Source organism: Perca flavescens, chromosome 8 (genome assembly GCF_004354835.1).
Source record: "Perca flavescens isolate YP-PL-M2 chromosome 8, PFLA_1.0, whole genome shotgun sequence".
Classification (NCBI taxonomy): Eukaryota; Metazoa; Chordata; class Actinopteri; order Perciformes; family Percidae; genus Perca; species Perca flavescens.
In genome coordinates, this window is record NC_041338.1 from 19,387,280 (window position 1) to 19,407,014 (window position 19,735).

At 40.6% G+C, this 19,735-nt stretch overlaps 1 protein-coding gene across 2 annotated transcripts; it reads left to right on the forward strand.

Moving 5' to 3' along the window:
* Positions 1-1,567: 1,567 nt before the first annotated feature.
* Positions 1,568-13,759, forward strand: LOC114560149 (transmembrane and coiled-coil domain protein 3). Of its 2 annotated transcripts, XM_028585302.1 has the most exons (5): positions 1,568-1,818; positions 7,773-7,908; positions 9,648-10,621; positions 10,895-11,030; positions 11,481-13,759. In XM_028585302.1, the coding sequence occupies exons 3-5, from the start codon at positions 9,690-9,692 to the stop codon at positions 11,781-11,783; spliced, it is 1,371 nt and encodes a 456-aa protein (XP_028441103.1). In that variant the 5' UTR covers positions 1,568-1,818; positions 7,773-7,908; positions 9,648-9,689; the 3' UTR covers positions 11,784-13,759. The 2 variants fall into 2 exon arrangements, with proteins under 2 accessions (XP_028441103.1, XP_028441102.1); XM_028585301.1 differs by lacking the exon at positions 7,773-7,908.
* Positions 13,760-19,735: the final 5,976 nt, after the last annotated feature.

The following is a 19,735-nucleotide window of genomic DNA, read 5'->3' on the forward strand; positions in this document are numbered from 1 at the left end:
ACCAATAAAACTGGCCCCATAGACAAACATTTGATTTTGGGGCGAGTTGTAAACATGTCTTTTGCCTCAAATGCATTAATCCACAATTTGACTGTGTCTCCCATGTGTTTATCCGCCCACTTTGTAAAAACATGTTTACTTAGTTATCTGGACAACTTTGTAGAATAAAACCTGCAATAGCTCTTTGTTCCAGTCTTAATGAGTCTCTTAGTTTAAATAAATGTGTCAAGAACACTCCGTAACCATGCTTCTCGGAACTTCCCCGTTTCTAAAAACAGCAGATTGTTTACATGTTCCTTCTGAATTATTAATGCAAAATCTGTATCCTACCCCAGTGACTTATTGTTCTGTTGTGTGTCAAGTGACGTGATGGTAGAAGATGTCGCAGGCTGCTGTGCAAAGGATTAGACTTTCAGTGTGTGTTATTAGCCAATACATTTTTCATTAGTGCTCTGCGGATATGGGGTGGACAGAGGACAGCAACTGTACGCTTTCTTTTGCTGTAGTTACCCAGTGAATGTATGCAGCTAATTAAAGGCACTGATAGGACCACATGAATGATATTGTCTGCAGCTGTTTTTAGAAGTCCATTGTCCAGTGTATCCTGTAGCTTTTTAATGTGGTTCTCCACATCCCTATCATATCACTACATCACTTGACTCCTCCGCTATGAACCACAGAGGGTCAATGCATGTCAGTGTATGGCCACTCACTGTATGTTCTGAACAAACAAAAGAGGACAGCCCAAACAAAAACTTATTGTGTGTAACTCTAAAAAAGGTTACGCGATTTGTGATGCAACATGGGCTTTTGTGTTCACAGCTAGGTGGATTAACACACGCTGAAAGCTTGGAATGACCAAGCTGAATGAATACGTGTGAAAGGGCCAGTTGGACTGTTCCTATGGCCACTTGGGGCTTTAGGTATGACTGCTTGTCTCTTATGTTAACTTTAATTTAATCATTCAGATATCGCTATAATAATTGTAAAGATTAAATACAATTTGAAATTGGTGATGTAGTATAGGTGACTGTGTGAAAAGTACATTTAACCAGAAACGGTACAATTTTAATTTATTTTAGGTCTATTTGTGCCTAACTTGGGCATTTCCACTTATAGTAGGCTATTATAGGTTGTTTTTTTTACATTGAAATAGGCCTACTATTTTTGAGTAGGCATACACAACTCACGAGTTACAGTCTGTAAGTTAACGTGTAAAATATCCTGATTTAAATAGGACATGATTTAATAAAAAGATATCCTGCATTTTATACAGTATTGTGACAGAATTTGGCTTTGATGCTATTTATGTTCACTCCCCAAAATGTGACACTTTTAATTTGAAATTAAAGTGTCATTCATCATAAGACGACATAAAGTAAAGCCACATTTAAAGCCATTATGGACAGTGGGAATGTCTTTATTTAAGAAATTGCTTTTGATCACAAACATACCTCAAAAACTAATTACGAGGCTGTTTTTTTTTTTTTATCCTTATCTACAGTGAGTGGCACGTGTTTTGAAAGAGTTAACCCCTCCTCGCGCAGCCTCCATGAAGAGAGAAAAAGGCGGAGTTAGGGTTCACACTTTGTATGTTGAAGAGGGCAGTCGAACTCAAGAGTGAATGTGGGAGAGAGAGGGGAGAGAAACGGGGCTCAACATGGTTGCGAGAATAGGGGTGAGTTGTAAACTAGTCCCGGTCTCGAATTGAAGAACCACCAGCTCCTAATTGACCACAAACACGGGATTATTATGCCCAGTGCCAACGTGTCTGTGCGAAGTTTATCTGAAGAGGAGAAATACCTCAGCAGCCGGATGGTGAGTAGTCTATCATGTGTGACGAGCGCAGCATTGTTGTGTCATAAACGGCAGGTCCCTTACTGTACCAGCGATACATTGTTGTCTGTTGATCTCCACGTCATGTGAAACCAACAGCTGCGCCGTTTAAAGCTACACATTTCCCCCAACAAAGGGCATTTAACCCTGTGATACATTCAGGCAAATAACGTAGAAAAGGATGATTTATAATTTGGAGTTGTATTAGGGGTACAAGATGTCTTCAAGTATCTGTCACTGTAAACTTTGAGTACAAAATCTTGGGCCGGACCTATGGATAGATCGATAATGTCGACATACTTGACGATATTCAAACGGAACAAAACGGTGCTGCCTTACATCGAAACTAGCACTAAAAAGTAACATTATTTTCAATATTTAATCTGGCAATGATTTTATCGATTATTCGATATAGTTTGGTCTGTAACATTTTACTAAATCTGTATAGTGTCCTTCGCATATCTCTAGAACCGTTCATCCGACCTACTCAATTCAAATTTAATACTGGATAGTTTAATGAATAATAATGCATTCCTATTTTTAATTGTTACATTTTGTGAGTAAAATCTGAATCTGCAACATAACCAGTAACCTTTCTCTTTCAGGTAAATTTAGTAATGTTTTCCTCTGAAGTATAATTACACAGTAAGTAGCCTACTATACTGCTGAGTTGCATATTTTGTAAGTGCTTTGGGGGGCTTTTATAAGTTATTTTGGGATAGGCCTACAATGAGTTAGAATAGTAACATAATTCCATATTTTTATATCTAAACATCATAATAAGTCTATTGCTGTTTGGCCCTTTTAGTCAGGGGGCCCCAGGCAGTTGCCTTTTGGTAAAAACCGACCCTGGTGTTTTTCCCCCATGAACCACAGTGTATTTCACTGGTGTTTGACCGTGAGTATGTCTGAGAGCAACTATGTCATGGCAGGTGTATTGCTCAGGACCTTGTTCTATACAGTCTGTGCTCCAGTGGGAAGTTGTTTTTTACGAGCGGTTCTCAAGACCAAGTACAGTAACCCAGTCCTGTATTGAATACCTATGTTTTGAATTGAAATTGGTGATTTTGATGGGTGTTTATTCATCCACATGGTGATGCCTTTATGCTGTAGTTTGTGGGAGTGTTGTATTGCATTACATTGCAGGTGTTTTTAACATTTGTCCTTCTCCAACCAAATAAGATGGACAAAGCATTTTACTTCCAATACAAGAGAAACTGAAAGTCTTATGTAAGGTATTTATTGCAGTTGTTTTTCACTCCATCACTCCAACAGGTGTTTCTGTTTTATGTGACCACTCAATGACTCAATGCCTGACCTAGTTTTTGAAGAGAAAAAAAATATAAACCTGACATCACCTTATTTGATGTGTAGTGGTGGCTCATGTTAACTATTTTGTATATCCTGACATTTACAGTATCATGTAGAAGGATATTCTATCACACATTTAACATTTAACTTTTTTTTTTATAATTGATTTTATCATAGTGAACAGATACACAGATTCTTACAATATCATACGCTTGACACACTATAATAATTGTATGCATAATCTGTAATGAGTACTAATGTTTTGTCAACATTAATTCAAAGTGTGTTGCAAAGAGGGGATTGAAATTTCCTGATTACTGCCAGATGGCATCTTATTTTATGTCTTTACACAGAAATGTGGTCAAGTTAGTCCATTTTTTTATGTAGCCCAAATCACAAAGTTGCCTTTGTGCTTTAAATATTTTTTACAACATACAACTCCCTCTATTCTTAAACAATTTACTCAGATAAGAAAAAAACAACCACCGAAACATGTTCAACACTTCCTAACTAACTGGGGAAAAAACATCCAACCATGTGACAATTTTAATGTATGATGCTCAGAAAAATCCCCTAATGTGTTGTGACAGTTCAACCTGAGTATGTTATAAAGCCAGGTGCTCTCAGTCAGTGACACAGAGGAGAGGAATGCTCCATCATGTGTGAGTCTTGTGCAATCAGAGAGTCAGTCTGGTATCGTGCAGCAGGTTTTTTCTCTTCCTAGTATATGTATGAGCCTCCATGCCTGCCACTCTTGTAACCTGTAGTCTTCAAAGGGATCATGCATGTGAAAGGGAGCTCTGGCAGCTTTTCTTCGGCCTGTTTAACTTTCTATTAAAACGCCCCTGCTGCCATGTGAGCAATTGCAGATACTTCAGATTAAAATGTAACCATAAATGAATGAAATCAATAACATTTCCCCTGGAATAGAGCTTGAAATAATTTGAGCCAGCTTCTCAAATAAACAATTAGACGGTTGTGGTATAACTGCCAACACAATATAATGGAACAACATATCTGACTGTTTGGCTGGTTTATTACTGTGTAATTATTCTTTTCCTCCTGTTGTTGGCAGCAAATAACATTCCAGTTTTGCTCCTCAAAAAGCCATTGTGCAGCAGATATAGTGGGTTACAGGCCAAAGATGATGCAACACCTCAGTTTAAGTGTGAGTCTTTACTGGGTAGTGGCTCTGTAGAGATGTGCGTGCCATTTCTCAGTGACATGTCTGTCCTCACATGAACCTTATACTTTACCTGTATTGGTTCTCTAGCATATCACCCCACAAAAGGCAAACACATTAGCCATCACATCAGTATAATTAGCAAACTTTTATTATGCTACGTTCTGTATGTTATGAATCATTTCCAGGCAACTATTGTCCCATTTGTTATTCTTTTTTTTAAGGTCTATGCTTTTTAATGGCTACTTCACTCTTCACCAACCCTGCTATGTCATTAGCTCTATTCACTCTCTCACTTTGAATCAGTGCATTGAATATAGTTGCATATTTATCTTAATTGAATCCCATTCAATACTTTCCCAGTCCACGGGGGCAAGCAGATGCTGGGAGTGTTAATGGGCTATTGATTTAGTCTTGAATCAGCTTGCTTATGAGATAATGGCGAATACGTCTTAAGCAATTCACTCCACTAACCTCCGGGGGGATTAGTCATTCAGGAATCTCTAGACTTCCATCTCTGTTGCTATAGTTTTATTTCCTCTGTTATTCTAATGAGGCATACTGTTTGGCCTCTAAAGAAAGGTTTTGTGATTAAAGTGTGGCCGCATAGGCAGCTGTGGGATGCAGATGAGAGGAGGAGATGTTGGGTCAGCATTCATACAATCAAAGTTTTGCTCCCTGTCGCTCTCACTCTCTCCCTCTGTGGTTTTCTTCCCGTTTCCCTGTGTGAGCTCTGAGTGGGAGAGTGTCTGTATCCATGAGGATCAGCTGGAGGGAATACCAATAAGCACCGCAGGCTTCTTCCCCTCTGTGGTTCTGTTCTCTGCTGAAGGGACGGTTTTGTTCCATCTCAATGAGTGTGCCAGCTCAATTGCCCTGTGTGTGTGTGTGTGTGTGTGTGTGTGTGTGTGTGTGTGTGTGTGTGTGTGTGTGTGTGTGTGTGTGTGTGTGTGTGTGTGTGTGTGTGTGTGTGCATGTATTTGGGGTGCACAGAGGCATCGACAGAGGGAACGCTAAGAAAGTGTCACCCTATGCACCACACACCACAGCCTCATCATTTTGACTCAAAGTTCCTCAGATCACTGCAAACACCTGTGCTTGTAGTAGTGTCTGTGTGCCTGTATGACCTGAACCTACACCGTGAACTGATGGTTTCACCAGATTACAGCTGGGATTGTGATGCTGTCCTGTTTGCATAAAAAAAAAGTCTGTGGCTTTATTAATGATCCCTCCCAACAGGGAGGTACAGCGAGTTTAACAATAAACAGGCTCAGTTTCTGTATGTCCTACTTATCTGAAACAATATTTATTTCACTAATACTGCTCAGTTCACCCACTACACTACATACCCACCCAGTTCTGAATAATTTGTGTGCTTTCACCTCACTCCGGTTCAGCAATGCTGAATTACTGCTTTGCCTGTTTCTTCTAGTGCTGCACTGGACAGTCTTTTTTGCATGAAAAATGTAATCGCTAACTAGATCATTGATCTAAGAAAGAGCACACTGCAGTGCAAGATAAGCAGCATCTGTTTCTATCGACTCCCTCGACTTTGCCCCCAAAATGTAGCTAAAGATTTGGACGGATTTCTCATACAGAACAACACAAAGCTCTCCCTTGTTGGGTTAAGATTGAGGCTAATGCAGTTGGAACTTTATGTTATGCTGTCTAGCGAGGTCAGAGCATATTAAATGGGTCATGGTGTTGGACAGACGCTGTGTGCTATGTAGGGCAGCGTGGGGGACAGGGGGCTCAAACAGGGCTGAGGTGTAAGGGAAGCACCCTGGGGGCACACTGGGCCTCCTGTAGATCCTGTTGGTGGAGATGATGATGATCGGGATGATGTGCGCTGCTATGCTGTGTTTGGGAGCGTCCCCCCTTTGTTCTATTCCTATCCTCTTATAGGTTTTGGTTTCTGTAGCTCTCTCTCTTTTTTGTCTCCCACTTTCTGTCTGTCTGCCTGTCTGTCTTCTTCTGCTCTACTGACACACTAATATCAATTGGTAAGTCAAATAGCAGTGGGCGTACGCCTGGCTTGTTGATTTCACAACATTTTCTCACATTGATAGTGATATATATATATATATATATATATATATATATATATATATATATATATACCAGATTTTAAGCATATGATCAGACAGATGGGTCTCATACAGTCCAGCTTTGAAATCCCAAAGAATCTCAGTCAGTCAAGTAGGAGTTCATCCTGTTGCTCAAGGACACCCACTCCGGTCACCTGGCTCCAATAAATGAAATTCTATTTGATCAAACTCTACCCTGTGTTAAATCTGTGACCTCTCAGTTATGGACTGTCCACCTAACTGTCAGACTTTACCGCTGCCATCTGCAGTGTTGTTCAAGCAGCGTTTCCCCTAGTTACTGAGCTTTCACCCCTCCCGTCATCTCCTGCCATCCCCAAAGGCCCTTTAATCCTGGCCCTGTTTCACCCTCCTACCTCAACCACCCCTGGAGAACGCCTGCATAAGTGTTTGGGAGAAACAGAGTGAAAAGTAGGGCAGCTCCTCAGTAGATTTGGGAGGACATTTTCATCAGCATGAGTCTAACTCGTTTAGCAGAGCCACTCATCCAGAGAGACCCTCAGATTTCTCCAGCAGTAAGTCAGCGTGGGTAGAAATCTTGAGAAGCAGCAGTAGTGGCGGTAGAAATGGGCTTATTACATTTCTTATCAAAAAATAGTCTGATGCATACTCGTTTTTGGGTTAGAGTGCGTGTAAAACATCTGGGTTGTGTTATTCGTGTTATCTGCGCTGCTCTTATGAATCAGGTCTTATTGTGCCAAAAGACATCTTGTTTTAATAAGAGAAACCTTACGCCCCTCATTCCAGCTGTGTCATACAAGTTTGGCTTGACATTTACTACTCCAGGTGCGTAAGTGTAAATATGGAAGTTGCATCGATACACTTTCCACTGCAGGCCTCAGCAGTGATCCATTAATGGCACCTTGAAGCAATAAACATACACCACTGTGTTCTGTGTTTGGCGACTAATGCTACAAAAGAGAATATTGAACATTTCAAAGTTAAGGCTGGTGGTGGGAGAGTGCCTGAGGAGCTAGCTTAGTTCCAGTAAGCTGTCTGGTCGAACAGGCAGCTCTTTGTGTTTGTTGTTTGAAAATGAAGCAAGACTGGGTAATATGAGAAACCAACACACAAGCCTGCATTACACTTCCTCTTGAAGAAGGAGGATATTAGGCTCCTGTATGACAAACAGGTTTGACAAAAGGACAGCTTTTGTGTGAACCCGATTGTTTTGTCAAGCGATATTGCATGCACTCTGGAAGGAGCAGGATTGTGATTGGGCGCAGGGCTCCTCAGGCTATACGTCAGGCCAGTCAATCCATATGCAGTAGCTCGCTCATCAGAGTCCTGGACAGAGCAGAGGTAGGACATGACAAAGTGTGCTTTTTTCTCCGCAGACAAAGAGTCCTGTGTTCAAGAAGGACAGATGCCAGAGAGGGGGAAAGAGTGGGATGAGGACAGAGGCTGAAATACCCCAGGCATGCTTGTAGAAAGAAGCATGGCATTCTCTGGTTACACACTATACATTAATAAGTATGTGATATGTATGTACAGTATAATTATAGGCACCATAATTACAAAAAAATACTTTTATATACATGTACATACAAGACTAGATTGTACAGCCATGCTTTGATGTTTAGCAGGTATATTGTTTACCATGTTCACCATCTTAGTTTAGCATTTTAGCATGCTAACATTGGCTCCAAAGTACAGCTGAGGCTGATGTGGATGATGATAGTTTTGCAGTTTTTGTGTTGCACATTATAGTAAAACCACATTCTAGTAATAAATGGAGATGTCAGAGATGATGCAACAAATCCTTGCTCTCCGTTTCACCCTCACGAAAACAAGTTTGACTAGTTGATTGAGTGTAACGGTCACAATGCATTGCAACAGCAAGTATACGGGAATGTCTAATTGGATGACTTAAGCTCAACAGGTTTGAAAGAGGAATAGTCCTCCTGAGTGACAATGTGTTTTTGTTTTATTATTATCTGTTACTTAGTGTGTACGTCAAGTCATACTTAATCACCCTATTGTTGGTAAACCCTGTTTCACCGGACAGTCATGAGTCGAGGAGTGTCAGTGTGTGTGGTTTGCATAGGTGAATTGTACAGGTACTTAGCACTTGTGCAATATGTAACCATTACATAATGCTAAGCAGGATTCAGCCCTAAGTCTGCCTGAGTTTGCTGTGATCTGTTTATTTGCTTAAAACTAGCTGTGTTACATTTGTTTAGGATTAGTGCAGCTTTGTACAGCCCATAGTGCTTGTTGTACAACATTTTGTGTTAGGCTTGATCAGCTTACATCTCCTGTCATTACACTGGTGTAGGACTGTCGTAAACTTGCAGTGTCATTTACACTTGAAGTGAACTATTGTTCTAAAAAAAAAAATTCTGTCTTCACAGCTTTTGTCAGTTTCCTCTTCATGTGAGGTATTAAGGTTTCCTGCAATAGTTAAATTTGCTTACCTAAGCCATATTTATTCTGTTTCACTTCCTCAAGTCTACAGCAGACGTCTATGCTCGACAGTGAACTATTAACACATCAGGCAGAAACTGACTGTAATGTTCAGCCTTTATTAGGAACATGGTGATTTACTGTAAAACTAGACACAATTTCTGGTTATGGGGTTTCCTGAGTCTTGTGGCCTTGTGTAAAATTTCCACTGACCTACATTAGATATAGATGCTCCGCTTCTTTCATACACATTAATGGATGTTATCTGAATTTTGTCATCTGTGTAATCTGTGTGCTATACTGTAAACAAGTAGGATTAAATTCTGGCTCCTAAAACATAACAGATGTGCCGAATAATAGCATTACATACACACCCAGATGGTCCCACTGTGACAATAGCAGGAAAGCTGAATAGAGTAGAGGACTCGCTAGGTAGAATGACTGTATATGAAGAGCAAATTCAGAAACGTCAACAACAACAAAAAACATTTAATTAAATGTTTTATTACCCAGCTCTTAGTTGTTGTTTTTTTGGTCACCATTCCCAACATTTTACTCACCAGCTTCTTGTGATTCTGTGAGATAAAATACGGTATCATAACCAAGAGGAATAATTGTCAAAACCGGAAAATATGGTCCAATTTAAAACTGAATGCAGTTTTCATTTGTAATGCATACGATTGGAAATGAAATTGTTTAACTTTTCAGATTTGCTAGTTACACACATTTCCATAGTAAAAGATCATCCCTGAAAATTCTCCATATCTAATATAGTATCTGTGTCTGATCTTTATTTCTCGTCGTAGGACCGGAGTACTGAGGGCAGTTTCCTGAGCATCCTTGGGTCGATGCGTCGGGGTTCCTCAGAGAACAATCTGGACCTGGATCTGAGCGATGGAGGTCCTGGTCCTGCGGTGGGCTGCGAGGTCCAGCGTAGTCGTTCTTGCTTGGACAACCTCCAGCAGAAGATACTAAAAGTCACGGAGCAACTGAAGATTGAGCAGACGGCCCAGGACGAGAACGTAGCCGAGTACCTGAAGCTGGTGAACAGTGCGGACAAGCTGCAAGTAGGGCGCATCAAGCAGGTGTTTGAAAAGAAGAACCAGAAGTCAGCTCAAAACATTGCCAAGATGCAAAAGAAGCTGGAGCAGTACCATCGAAAGATGAAAGACAGTGAAACGCACCACATCCCATCCCCTCACCCATCTACTGTCAAACACATTACCTTACCCAGGGAGTCTCCCAGAGAGCTGCTGAGGGATATGACTGGCAGCGGCCGACACCCGACCATGGACAAGATCAAGACCATCGGCCCAGGTGTTTCCCTCTCCCCTCCTTTCTTCTTCAGCAAGCCTCGAGAGTTCGCCAACCTTATCAGGAACAAGTTTGGCAGTGCTGACAACATCGCCCACCTCAAGACCACTCTGGATGCTTCCTCACCGCTCCCCACTGACAGTGCAGGAAAGGGGCTGAGTAGCAGCACCTCTATGGTGGGCAAGCCCAAGTATCCCAGTGATGATGAGAGCTCCTCGGGGAGCGCCTCCATTTCAGCAGACAGTAATGGGCAGCCAGTGGGGGGAGGAGTGTCGGCGGTGCAGGCGCAGGGCCAGGACCAACAGGCCAGGGGAGACAGCCAGAGCAAACTGGCTCTGTGCCTGGAGGAGGTGAGGGAGATCAAAGATGCCCAGAGCCAGCTGGAGGAGGATATGGAAGAAATAAAGGCTCAGTTCAAGAGAGAGTATGGCATCATCAGCCAAACACTGCAGGAAGAGAGATACAGGTATGCTTATATTACTTTATATTTAATTTTCCTTCAAGCACCAGGTAGCACCAGGCCTTATGTCTAATGCTATCTCTATTCTCAGGTTCAGAACAGTAAAGAATAGTAAAAACACAAAATGTAAACAACCATAGCACCTAATGGAATTTGGAGACAAGTATTTACTAAATGGTAGATTCATCACATTAACATCAGCAGGACAGGAGTATACAGTACATTCAAATCTGCCTATAAATGATAATTTTTAACAAATATTTCTGCATCTTCTACCAGGTACGAGCGTTTGGAAGACCAACTAAACGACCTGACAGAACTTCACCAAAACGAGATGACTAATCTAAAGCAGGAACTGGCCAGCATCGAGGAGAGGGTGGCCTACCAGGCTCATGAAAGGGCCAGTGACATACAGGTACGCCATAGTGTATCTATTATGTAGTGATGCTTGACAGAAATGGACACTGCAGACCATGTGGTGTTATCTGTGTGTCATTAGGGATGGGTATCAGCAGGCAGGTCAAATAGAAGTCAGTAAATTCAAATGTATTATTTTAGATTAAAGTAAAATCTCAGCACATGAAGCGCTGAAGCTTGTCTGACATCCGTTGATAAGGCTATTATCATTAGTCACAGTGATGAGGCCATTACCATGTAGAGGTGAATGTATTAGTTGCCTTCATCAGATGGCAGTCTAAAAAAAGTCTGTTTTGTCATTTGACATTTATCCTCTCTGTCCTCTTGTCTCTCTGCTGACGAGTCTTGAAGGGGAATTTGATTAATTGAGGATTAAAAGGTCATCAAAATGCCCTTTAGCCATTTGGGAAACATTCAGGCCCTCAAAGTCTCTCCCCATCTTTCTTAGGAAGCTCTGGAGTCGTGTCAGACACGAGTGTCCAAGCTGGAGCTCCAGCAGCAGCAGCAGCAGACGGTCCAGCTTGAGAGCCGTGATGCCCGGGTCCTGCTTGGAAAGAGCATCAACATCATGCTGGCCATCATCACCGTCATCCTGGTGTGTGTCTCCACTGCTGCCAAGTTTGCTGCTCCACTGATGAGGAGCCGGCACCAAGTGGTAGCTACCTTCCTGGGAGTTTGTTTTTTGACCATATTCTGGAAGAACTGGGACCGTTTACAGTATGCCATAGACAGGTTGCTGGTACCTGCCTGATAATGAAAATAACACTGCAGAAACATGGACACTGTCGGTTGTCAGGATAGGACTGTCTAAGGATTGGTTGTACAATCGTCACACACACAAGATCGCCATGCATTTACAGAAGTCATGGTTTTTCAGTCAAACTGAAATTAAATTGTTGTGATTTCTTTCTTGTTTAGAACTTGAATGTGTGTTGCTAACAATTTTCATTTAACCTTTAAAATAATATTTATATAACAGTACATTTTGTTACTTCTCTAAGGATTGTTATGAAATCATCACAAGACATAAATAGTCAATTCAAGGATCAAGAAGGGTGGAGAGAAGTGCTCATGAGACTCTTGAGTACTCTTGATTATTCGGTCTCATTTTGCTTCAGCTTGACGTTAACGTCTCTCAAACTGTAAAAATTGCACGCAACATGCACACACAAACAAAACCTCAAGCTTAATATCTTGTTGGCCACAGTTATGAAATGCTAATCCTAAAAGGATTAGTTGGACATTTTGGGATATACACTCATTTGTTTTATGAAAGTTAGATGAAAAGATCGATACTATTCATATTTGTACAGTAAATATGAAGCTACTGCCAGCAGCCAGTAAGCTAAGCTTAGCATGAACACTGAAAACAGGGGGAAACAGCTAGCATGGCTCTGTCCAAAGGTAACAAAATCCACCTATCAGCACCTCTAAAGCTCACTAGTTAACAGTCATCTAAACATCTTGTTTGTTTAATCTTCACAAAAAACAAAGTTTAAAAATGACACGAAATAGTCAGGAACATAACCCTCAAGGGTATTGTTTTTACACTTTGTTTTTAGCGGTTCAGAGGTACTCGTAGTCGGATGTAGGCTAGCTGTTTCCCCCTGTTTTGAGTCTTTATGCTAAGCTAACCTAACTGGCTACAGGTTGTAGCTTTATGTTTAGCATACAGATATGAGAGTTGTATCCATCTTCTAAACTAACTCTCAGCTAAAAAGATTTTCTTAAAATGTTGGAACTGTTACTTTAAATGAAGAATCTACAGACTAAAACACAGAGGCAATAGACATCCTCTTTCTTTTTTATGTTTTTTCTTTCTTTTCTTTATTCCTTATTGCCTTGTCTAACCTCTGTGGTCAGTCATCTCTTAAAGTTTTTCTATTTACTGTTGCTGATGTTTAAAGTGCAATATATTTGATTTCTATGAGCACTGTTTTTTAAATGTTTCTTTTAGGAGTGAACATTTCACGTCAATGTTTTACAGTGACAGGGTGCTGGTGCTGTGGGGGGAGGGGATTGAGTAAGTGTCATCTTTGTTGGCATGAGAGATCCATAACCACTGAAGCCACTGGTGGGCTCTGATAAGACCAGCTGTCTCATCTCTCAAGGGCCAAAAATCAATCCCACTGCATTACAGTGCTGATATTGCGGTAATATAAACACGCCAGCTCTCCAGTGCAGACACACATGCGCACCCACCCAAACAACACAAAAACAAAGCATGTCACTTGCGTATGATTGTCTTTTACTAATAATGTGATTAAGAGGCGATGGGTTATACTGTGAAACAATTTTTCCAAGGAAAAATGCAATTCCCTTTATTAAAGACGCAACAAACCACCTTCAATACTCTAATGATGACAGAGGAGCATGTTACCAGCTCTAAGTGATCATCTATGAGCCAATTCTTTTGACTGATTAATGTGTTATATCATTTTTGTCTTACAAACATTGCCTTTGATGATCTCACAAGAAGCTATGGACGTTTGTCTGCCATAATAACATGTTTGTGTTAATGTTTGTTGTCGTCTTTCTGTTGCTCTACTGACTGTATCATATTTTTTTGTTTTGACATATTTGAGGAAATTTTACCTGCAGAACTACACATCTGGTTTACATTCTCATTCATCTCTTGTGCACTACATGATCAATCAGTTGTATTTTCATGCATTACGTGCCTTTGTCAGACACTTTCTGTTAAATTAAACAAGGCTTTTTAATCAACTTGTGGCTGATGTTTGGAATTGGAGCTGTTTGGTAATTTGTCATTTTTTACTCACACATTCCAGTATTGTGAAGTCTCAGTAGTGTAAACAACAGTCAGAAAATCAGAGATTACGTCACCAAGTGCCATTGGTGTAAAAAAAGAAACAGATGAAAGGTTGTTAATTCACTGAAACGTCCTGAAAAGGTCTACATTCACAGAAGAAGTTAATTACATTCTTCATTTATAAAACTACAGATTTCTTAATTTTCCTTTCGGACATTTGCACCATAATAATAAACCCTTACACAAAGCTTAATATGCATACAGTTTCTAATGAGTTACACTCTATTACATATGAATGCCACAAATATTTGTTGTTCTCTTACTACTAAATAATCTCTCCTTCACCACCACTAGAGGGTGTAGGTGCTGCACTGTTGACACAACGGAGACCAGAAACACATATTGGAAGGCTGCAGCATCTTAAACAGCCCTCATGGTACCAACCAGATTTTATGCATGTTTTATATTCTACATTCTGTCAAAACCCCTTCACACAAACATTACAGTAAGATGCAGGAGATGTGAGACAACATATATACTCCATATAGACACACTTTTCTGTGGGATAATATCACAAGCAGTGTGAAAGAGTAGCGCCCTCTGTTGTTGGAACAAATTAACATTGAAACTACAGTTTTACTACAGATCTCTACAATGTTCTAAAGTGCAGGGCTCCATTGCAGCATATTTCTGTATATTTCCATGAACATTAAATCTAGGTCATATTGTACTCCATGCTGTGAACAGGAATGCTTTCTGTAGACTGTAACTGTGACTGGTGTGGTTCCCATCAGGGTAGATTTTGGTGCCCAGGATGCGGATGGTTAGAGAGAGATGGATTCATTCAATTTCAGTCACTTCAATGATCCCTCAGCCAAGCTGGTACAACATGCAACAGCACAACTCCAACAATATCAATCATGACACACCATGTGAAATATCACCGTCAAACAACAGATAACATGTCACATATATTCAACAATACAACAGCATCAACAGTACTGCTGCATATCACTGACAGGGAGCAATAGGGACACACACAAACACACATATCCAGAGAGAATTAAGCCTGTATGCGGTTAAACTCAGTGGCACTGCAATATGGGTCACCTGGCACAGCTGTGTGCACGGTTTAGTCTGCGTGACTAGTGCCTGCATGCCTTAAAAGAGGAATAGACACATGGTGACATACAGGAACAGGAATGGGGAAGATAGACAGATAGCTTAACTGGGGATATGTGGCACTCACACAGTGTGTGTGTGTGTGTGTGTGTGTGTGTGTGTGTGTGGGTGGACGGGCTGTGTTTCATGCATTTGTGGAGCAACTAAGGGCCTCAGGGGGAAAGAAATACTGGTGTGATGCAGAGATCCTGACTAACACACACATGGACACAGCCACCCACCCACCCACCCACACACACACACACACACACACACACACACACACACACACACACACACACACACACACACACACACACACACACACACACAGGCTTAAAAACGGGGATTATGAGCTATATTTGTAGGTGGGAATGGAGAGCAATATTTTCTTTCCCAATCTCTCTCTCCTCTGTATTATGTGATCTGAAAAGGGAGCGCTTCCCTTTGATGTGTGCTCCGGTCCTGTGTGTTTTTCACTGCGCTTTCTCTTGCGGCCTATTCACTGGGCTCCATAATGAGCTGCTAATTATCCCAGGACCTCATCAAGTCTCTTTGGGCTTCGCAGCTAAGCCTCTTCCTCACACAGGTTGGCATGGTGACCGTAGGGGATGGGACCTGCATGGAGGAGGCCACCAAAAGGACAGCCGCAGCTTCACTCCTACTCTCTTCTACTGAGGGGGAGTGAGAGGGACACATTTTGTTTCACTCCTCGGAAGACAAAGAAGACAGTGGGGAGTGTGTAGATAAAATTAGCTTTAAGCATGGCTGGTTAAAATTTTGTGAATTTTAGTTGCATGTTACATGTTTGTTGTTTGTGTGTTTCAGTCACTCTGAGTGCATGAGCTCATATTCTGGGAAAGTTCTGACCTCTCTGGCAACCTCCGCACTGATTTAGACCCCTCTGCGGCACTGGGCCCTTCCCATTTCCTGGCTATGGTGTCATGAAAACAAGCCATGTTCTTTTTCTCTGCTTTTGCACTATAACATAAAAATGTACCCTGCATCTAGCAAAAACCCACAGTCTCATACTTCAGCAGGCACAAGATCTGCAGCTGTGACGCTGCAGCGTCTGTGACCAGAATTAAAACCTCAACTGACGAATACATGGAAACAGCTGGTGAAAAATTCCAGATTTATTACATTTATCATTAAGGTCTTCATATAAATCACCTCTTAAAATGCCCTAATTCAAAGGCACCTCCAATTTCCTTTAGTTGCTAGGCAACGATAGAGCGCCACAGTGATGCTTGGAGTTAAATGCTGGCAGCCCAATGGAGTAAAGAGGATTGTGGGGTGAATCACTGTCTTTTATAGCTTTGAGCATCCATTACACATCCAGCTGACAGTGACAATGATACACTGTCGCTAGAGAGTAATTATATGGCCTGCTGATCCCACGGGTGCATCCAAAAGCAAATTATGTTAGTCGGCCTTGTGATATTTGACCACGGCCACTAGACATGCATTTGAACATTATAATCATTAGAACTGATTTGAGAGATTTAACAACATATGGTACTTTTGCTGTGTTGAACATTTGATTATTGGAGGAACAATGTTTTCATTTCTCTCTTTGAATTCTATTCTATTCAAAGTCTGCATGCCATATGTGATGTCTGCTATTGGTCTGTATGTTTCTGCGTTTAGGTCTCTTTTCTTTAAACCTGTATTCTATTCTTGATTAACCCACTATGGCGCCCTTTACAAAAATGAGCTTTTGGATCCCTTTTGACCCTCTGTTGCTCCTGCTCTCTGTGCATGTAATTCATAACCTCCAAAGTCCTGTTAAAAGCACACTGCAGACAACGTTATATTTCCCTCGAGACCCAGTAAACAACAAGTACTATCTGTTGCTAGTTATTTAATTTAAGTTATTAATTTCATTTAGGACTATGCACCATGTAAATACAAATAAATGACATGGCATTTGAGGCCCTGGGGCAGTTGCCAGCTCTATCCAGTTGGTAATTCAGCTGTGGTGATTGTTGATTGTCTGCTTTTTGTCTTAGTTGTTTTTCTTTTTTTTTATAGACATGCTAGCTGCTCTGTGATGGTGTACTTAGGTATAACAATGCTTTTAGCTAAATCCTAATGTCAGCATGCTAACATTTGCTATTTGGCACTAAACACAAAGAGGCTTATGGGAATGTCATTAGTTTTGCGGGTCTTTGCTCATAAACCAAAGTATTGGACACATTTAAAATGTGAGCTGATGATGGTGCTAGATGAAAAGTTAAGGGGTGGCCAAAGTTCTTCATTTTGGGCACCATCAATATCTGCCCCTAATTTCACGGCATTCCATTCAACAGTTGTAGAGACATTTCAGTAAAAAACTAAAATGTCAACTTGGTGGTCAAAATATCAGTGCGATTCATCCTCTAGGGACTACAAATGTCTGTACAAATGATTACGGCAATCACTCTAATAGTCCACACATAATCTTATTCATGATGCGCATTTTTGTGCAACTCTTTTTCAAACACTCTGATGAAACCATTAATTCCACTCAAGATTAAATGAATAGAGGATGTTGAATGCAAAACCACAGCATAGCCAATAGAAAATGTTGGCCATTTGTGTGTTTGCGTCTCTGTGTGTCCATTTGTGTTACATGATTATTACAGGCTCACATTCCTGAGGTCAATACTGTACGTAGCTGTGGGTGCTTTGCGTATGGCTTGTTGAACAAAGACCACAGTATGAGTGGAGAGATTCCCTGAGTATGACTTCACACTCTGTGGGACAGCTCTCTGTTATAGAACAAACAACTCATCTCTAACACACCCTTACTACAGGGCAATCAGACATGTTTGTCTGTGCTGAAATACTACAAAAGGAAACTATAGCATGGTGGGGATTGTCACAAAGTGTAGCTTCCAACAGCATTCAACAATTGTCAATTTGTTGTAATTAAACTTCACTAAATGGTCACTAAATATTCTTTCATGTTTTGTTAAAAATCATATTCATTACTAAATCACATTAGTTGTTTGTAATAATCAGCTTAAAGTGATGGTTCGGAGTAATTTCACCCTAGGGTCCTTTGTACCATGACCTCGAGCCAAACACCCCCCCAGAAGCTTTTTTCACCTGGGTCGAACATTGGGAGAGTTAGCGTAGATTAGCGTTATCAGCTGAATAGCTTAGCGCAGGGGCTAATGGATCCGAAGTGTCTCTTAACATTACCCCACTAATAATGCCCAAAATGATACCAAACGTCTACAGTAGTACAAATAGGTTATGCACTCATAAAATGATGGATTGTAAAGTTTGTAGGTACACCAGAAGTAAATAACACTTGCCTGCTGGCTTCTGGTCTCTGCTGCTGCTGTTACTACCGGGCAGTAAGAGTGCTTAGGGCCGTCTACAAATTACAACACCGAAAAGAGATGCAACAAAAATATTTATTAATTTAATGATTAAACAAGGTAATGTCTCCAAACTTACCTCAATTATAACTTGTCTCCTGCTAGTTATTCTACAACACTTACTTTAAAAAATAAGTTCAATTAATAAATATTTTTGTTGCATCTCTTTTCGGTGTTGTAATTTGTAGACGTCCCTAAGCACTCGTCTTACAGCAGCAACAACAACAGCAGAGAGCAGAAGCCAGCAGACAAGTGTTATTTACATAAACTTCTGGTGTACCTACAAACTTTACAATCCATCGTTTTATGAGTGCATAACCTATTTGTACTACTGTAGACGTTTGGTATCATTTCGGGCATTATTAGTGGGGTAATGTTAAGAGACAAGAAAAAAGCTTCTAGGGGGGTGTTTGGCTCGAGGTCATGGTACAAAGGACCCTAGAGTGAAATTACTCCGAACCATCACTTTAAGTATGCAGTGCACATATCATATTAAGCAGAGATAACTAAGGATGTTAAGTTTCTGTATGGGAGGGGCGGGGTCATTTGAACTGTTCGGCGCTCAAGCGATGCAAAGGCTCATGGGAAAAAAATATGTGTTCTGAACGGTTTCTGTCCTAGTTAAATTGTGTTTTAATAATGTTTTGGGTGTGCGTTTATGTTATCTGGGTTTTAGTTTTGTATGATTGATTTACTGTTCATGTTTATCTACATTGATTGTTGCGCCATGACCGAGACACGAGTGGGGACTGATAGCAGCTGGGCAGTGAAAGGTGATAGTCTATTTCCCATGCTGTATGTTGGAAATTTATAATGTTACATGTGTGTGATTACTTCTCTTTTCAATGGAACAAATGTATTAAATACCCTGTTCTAAAGATCATGCTGTTATAAGGTAAAAACAATATTTATATGAACAAATTATTTCATTAATATTTATAAGTAGCCTAATGTTTTATATTTGATGTTTCTTTGCATGTTTAAAGCTATGGTGCGTAGTTTCTGGAATTCTAAGTAATGACAACAAAACTTTCAAGGCATTCACATGATACAAGCCTTCCGTGATCGGGCACCCCCCCGACCCCACCCATCCCCTCCTCCACACAGTTGCTAGTAGCCAACGAAGACGTAGGATTAAAAAAAACAAAAACATGATGGACTCTTCAGAAGAGGTAATTATCTTCAGTCGATTTTCTGCACGCGAAAGTAGCTGGACGACACCAGTTTCTGAACGTAGCCTACTGAGAAATCCAGAGAGAGTTTTGTGGAGTTGATTTTCTTAATTAGCTTTGTATCAACTAATTTGGCTTGAACGTAACAGACATTCATTAATATAAAAAAGTTACACACTAAAGTTACTAAACTAAAATGATTTAAGACAACATGACTCCAAAAAAA

Excerpts from the sequence above, each read along its gene's own strand:
- LOC114560149 (XM_028585301.1), top strand. The coding sequence starts at position 1,753 with ATGCCCAGTGCCAACGTGTCTGTGCGAAGTTTATCTGAAGAGGAGAAA. Across the intron at positions 1,819-9,647 it reads AATACCTCAGCAGCCGGATG|GACCGGAGTACTGAGGGCAG; the intron begins GTGAGTAGTCTA and ends TTCTCGTCGTAG. Across the intron at positions 11,031-11,480 it reads AAAGGGCCAGTGACATACAG|GAAGCTCTGGAGTCGTGTCA; the intron begins GTACGCCATAGT and ends CATCTTTCTTAG.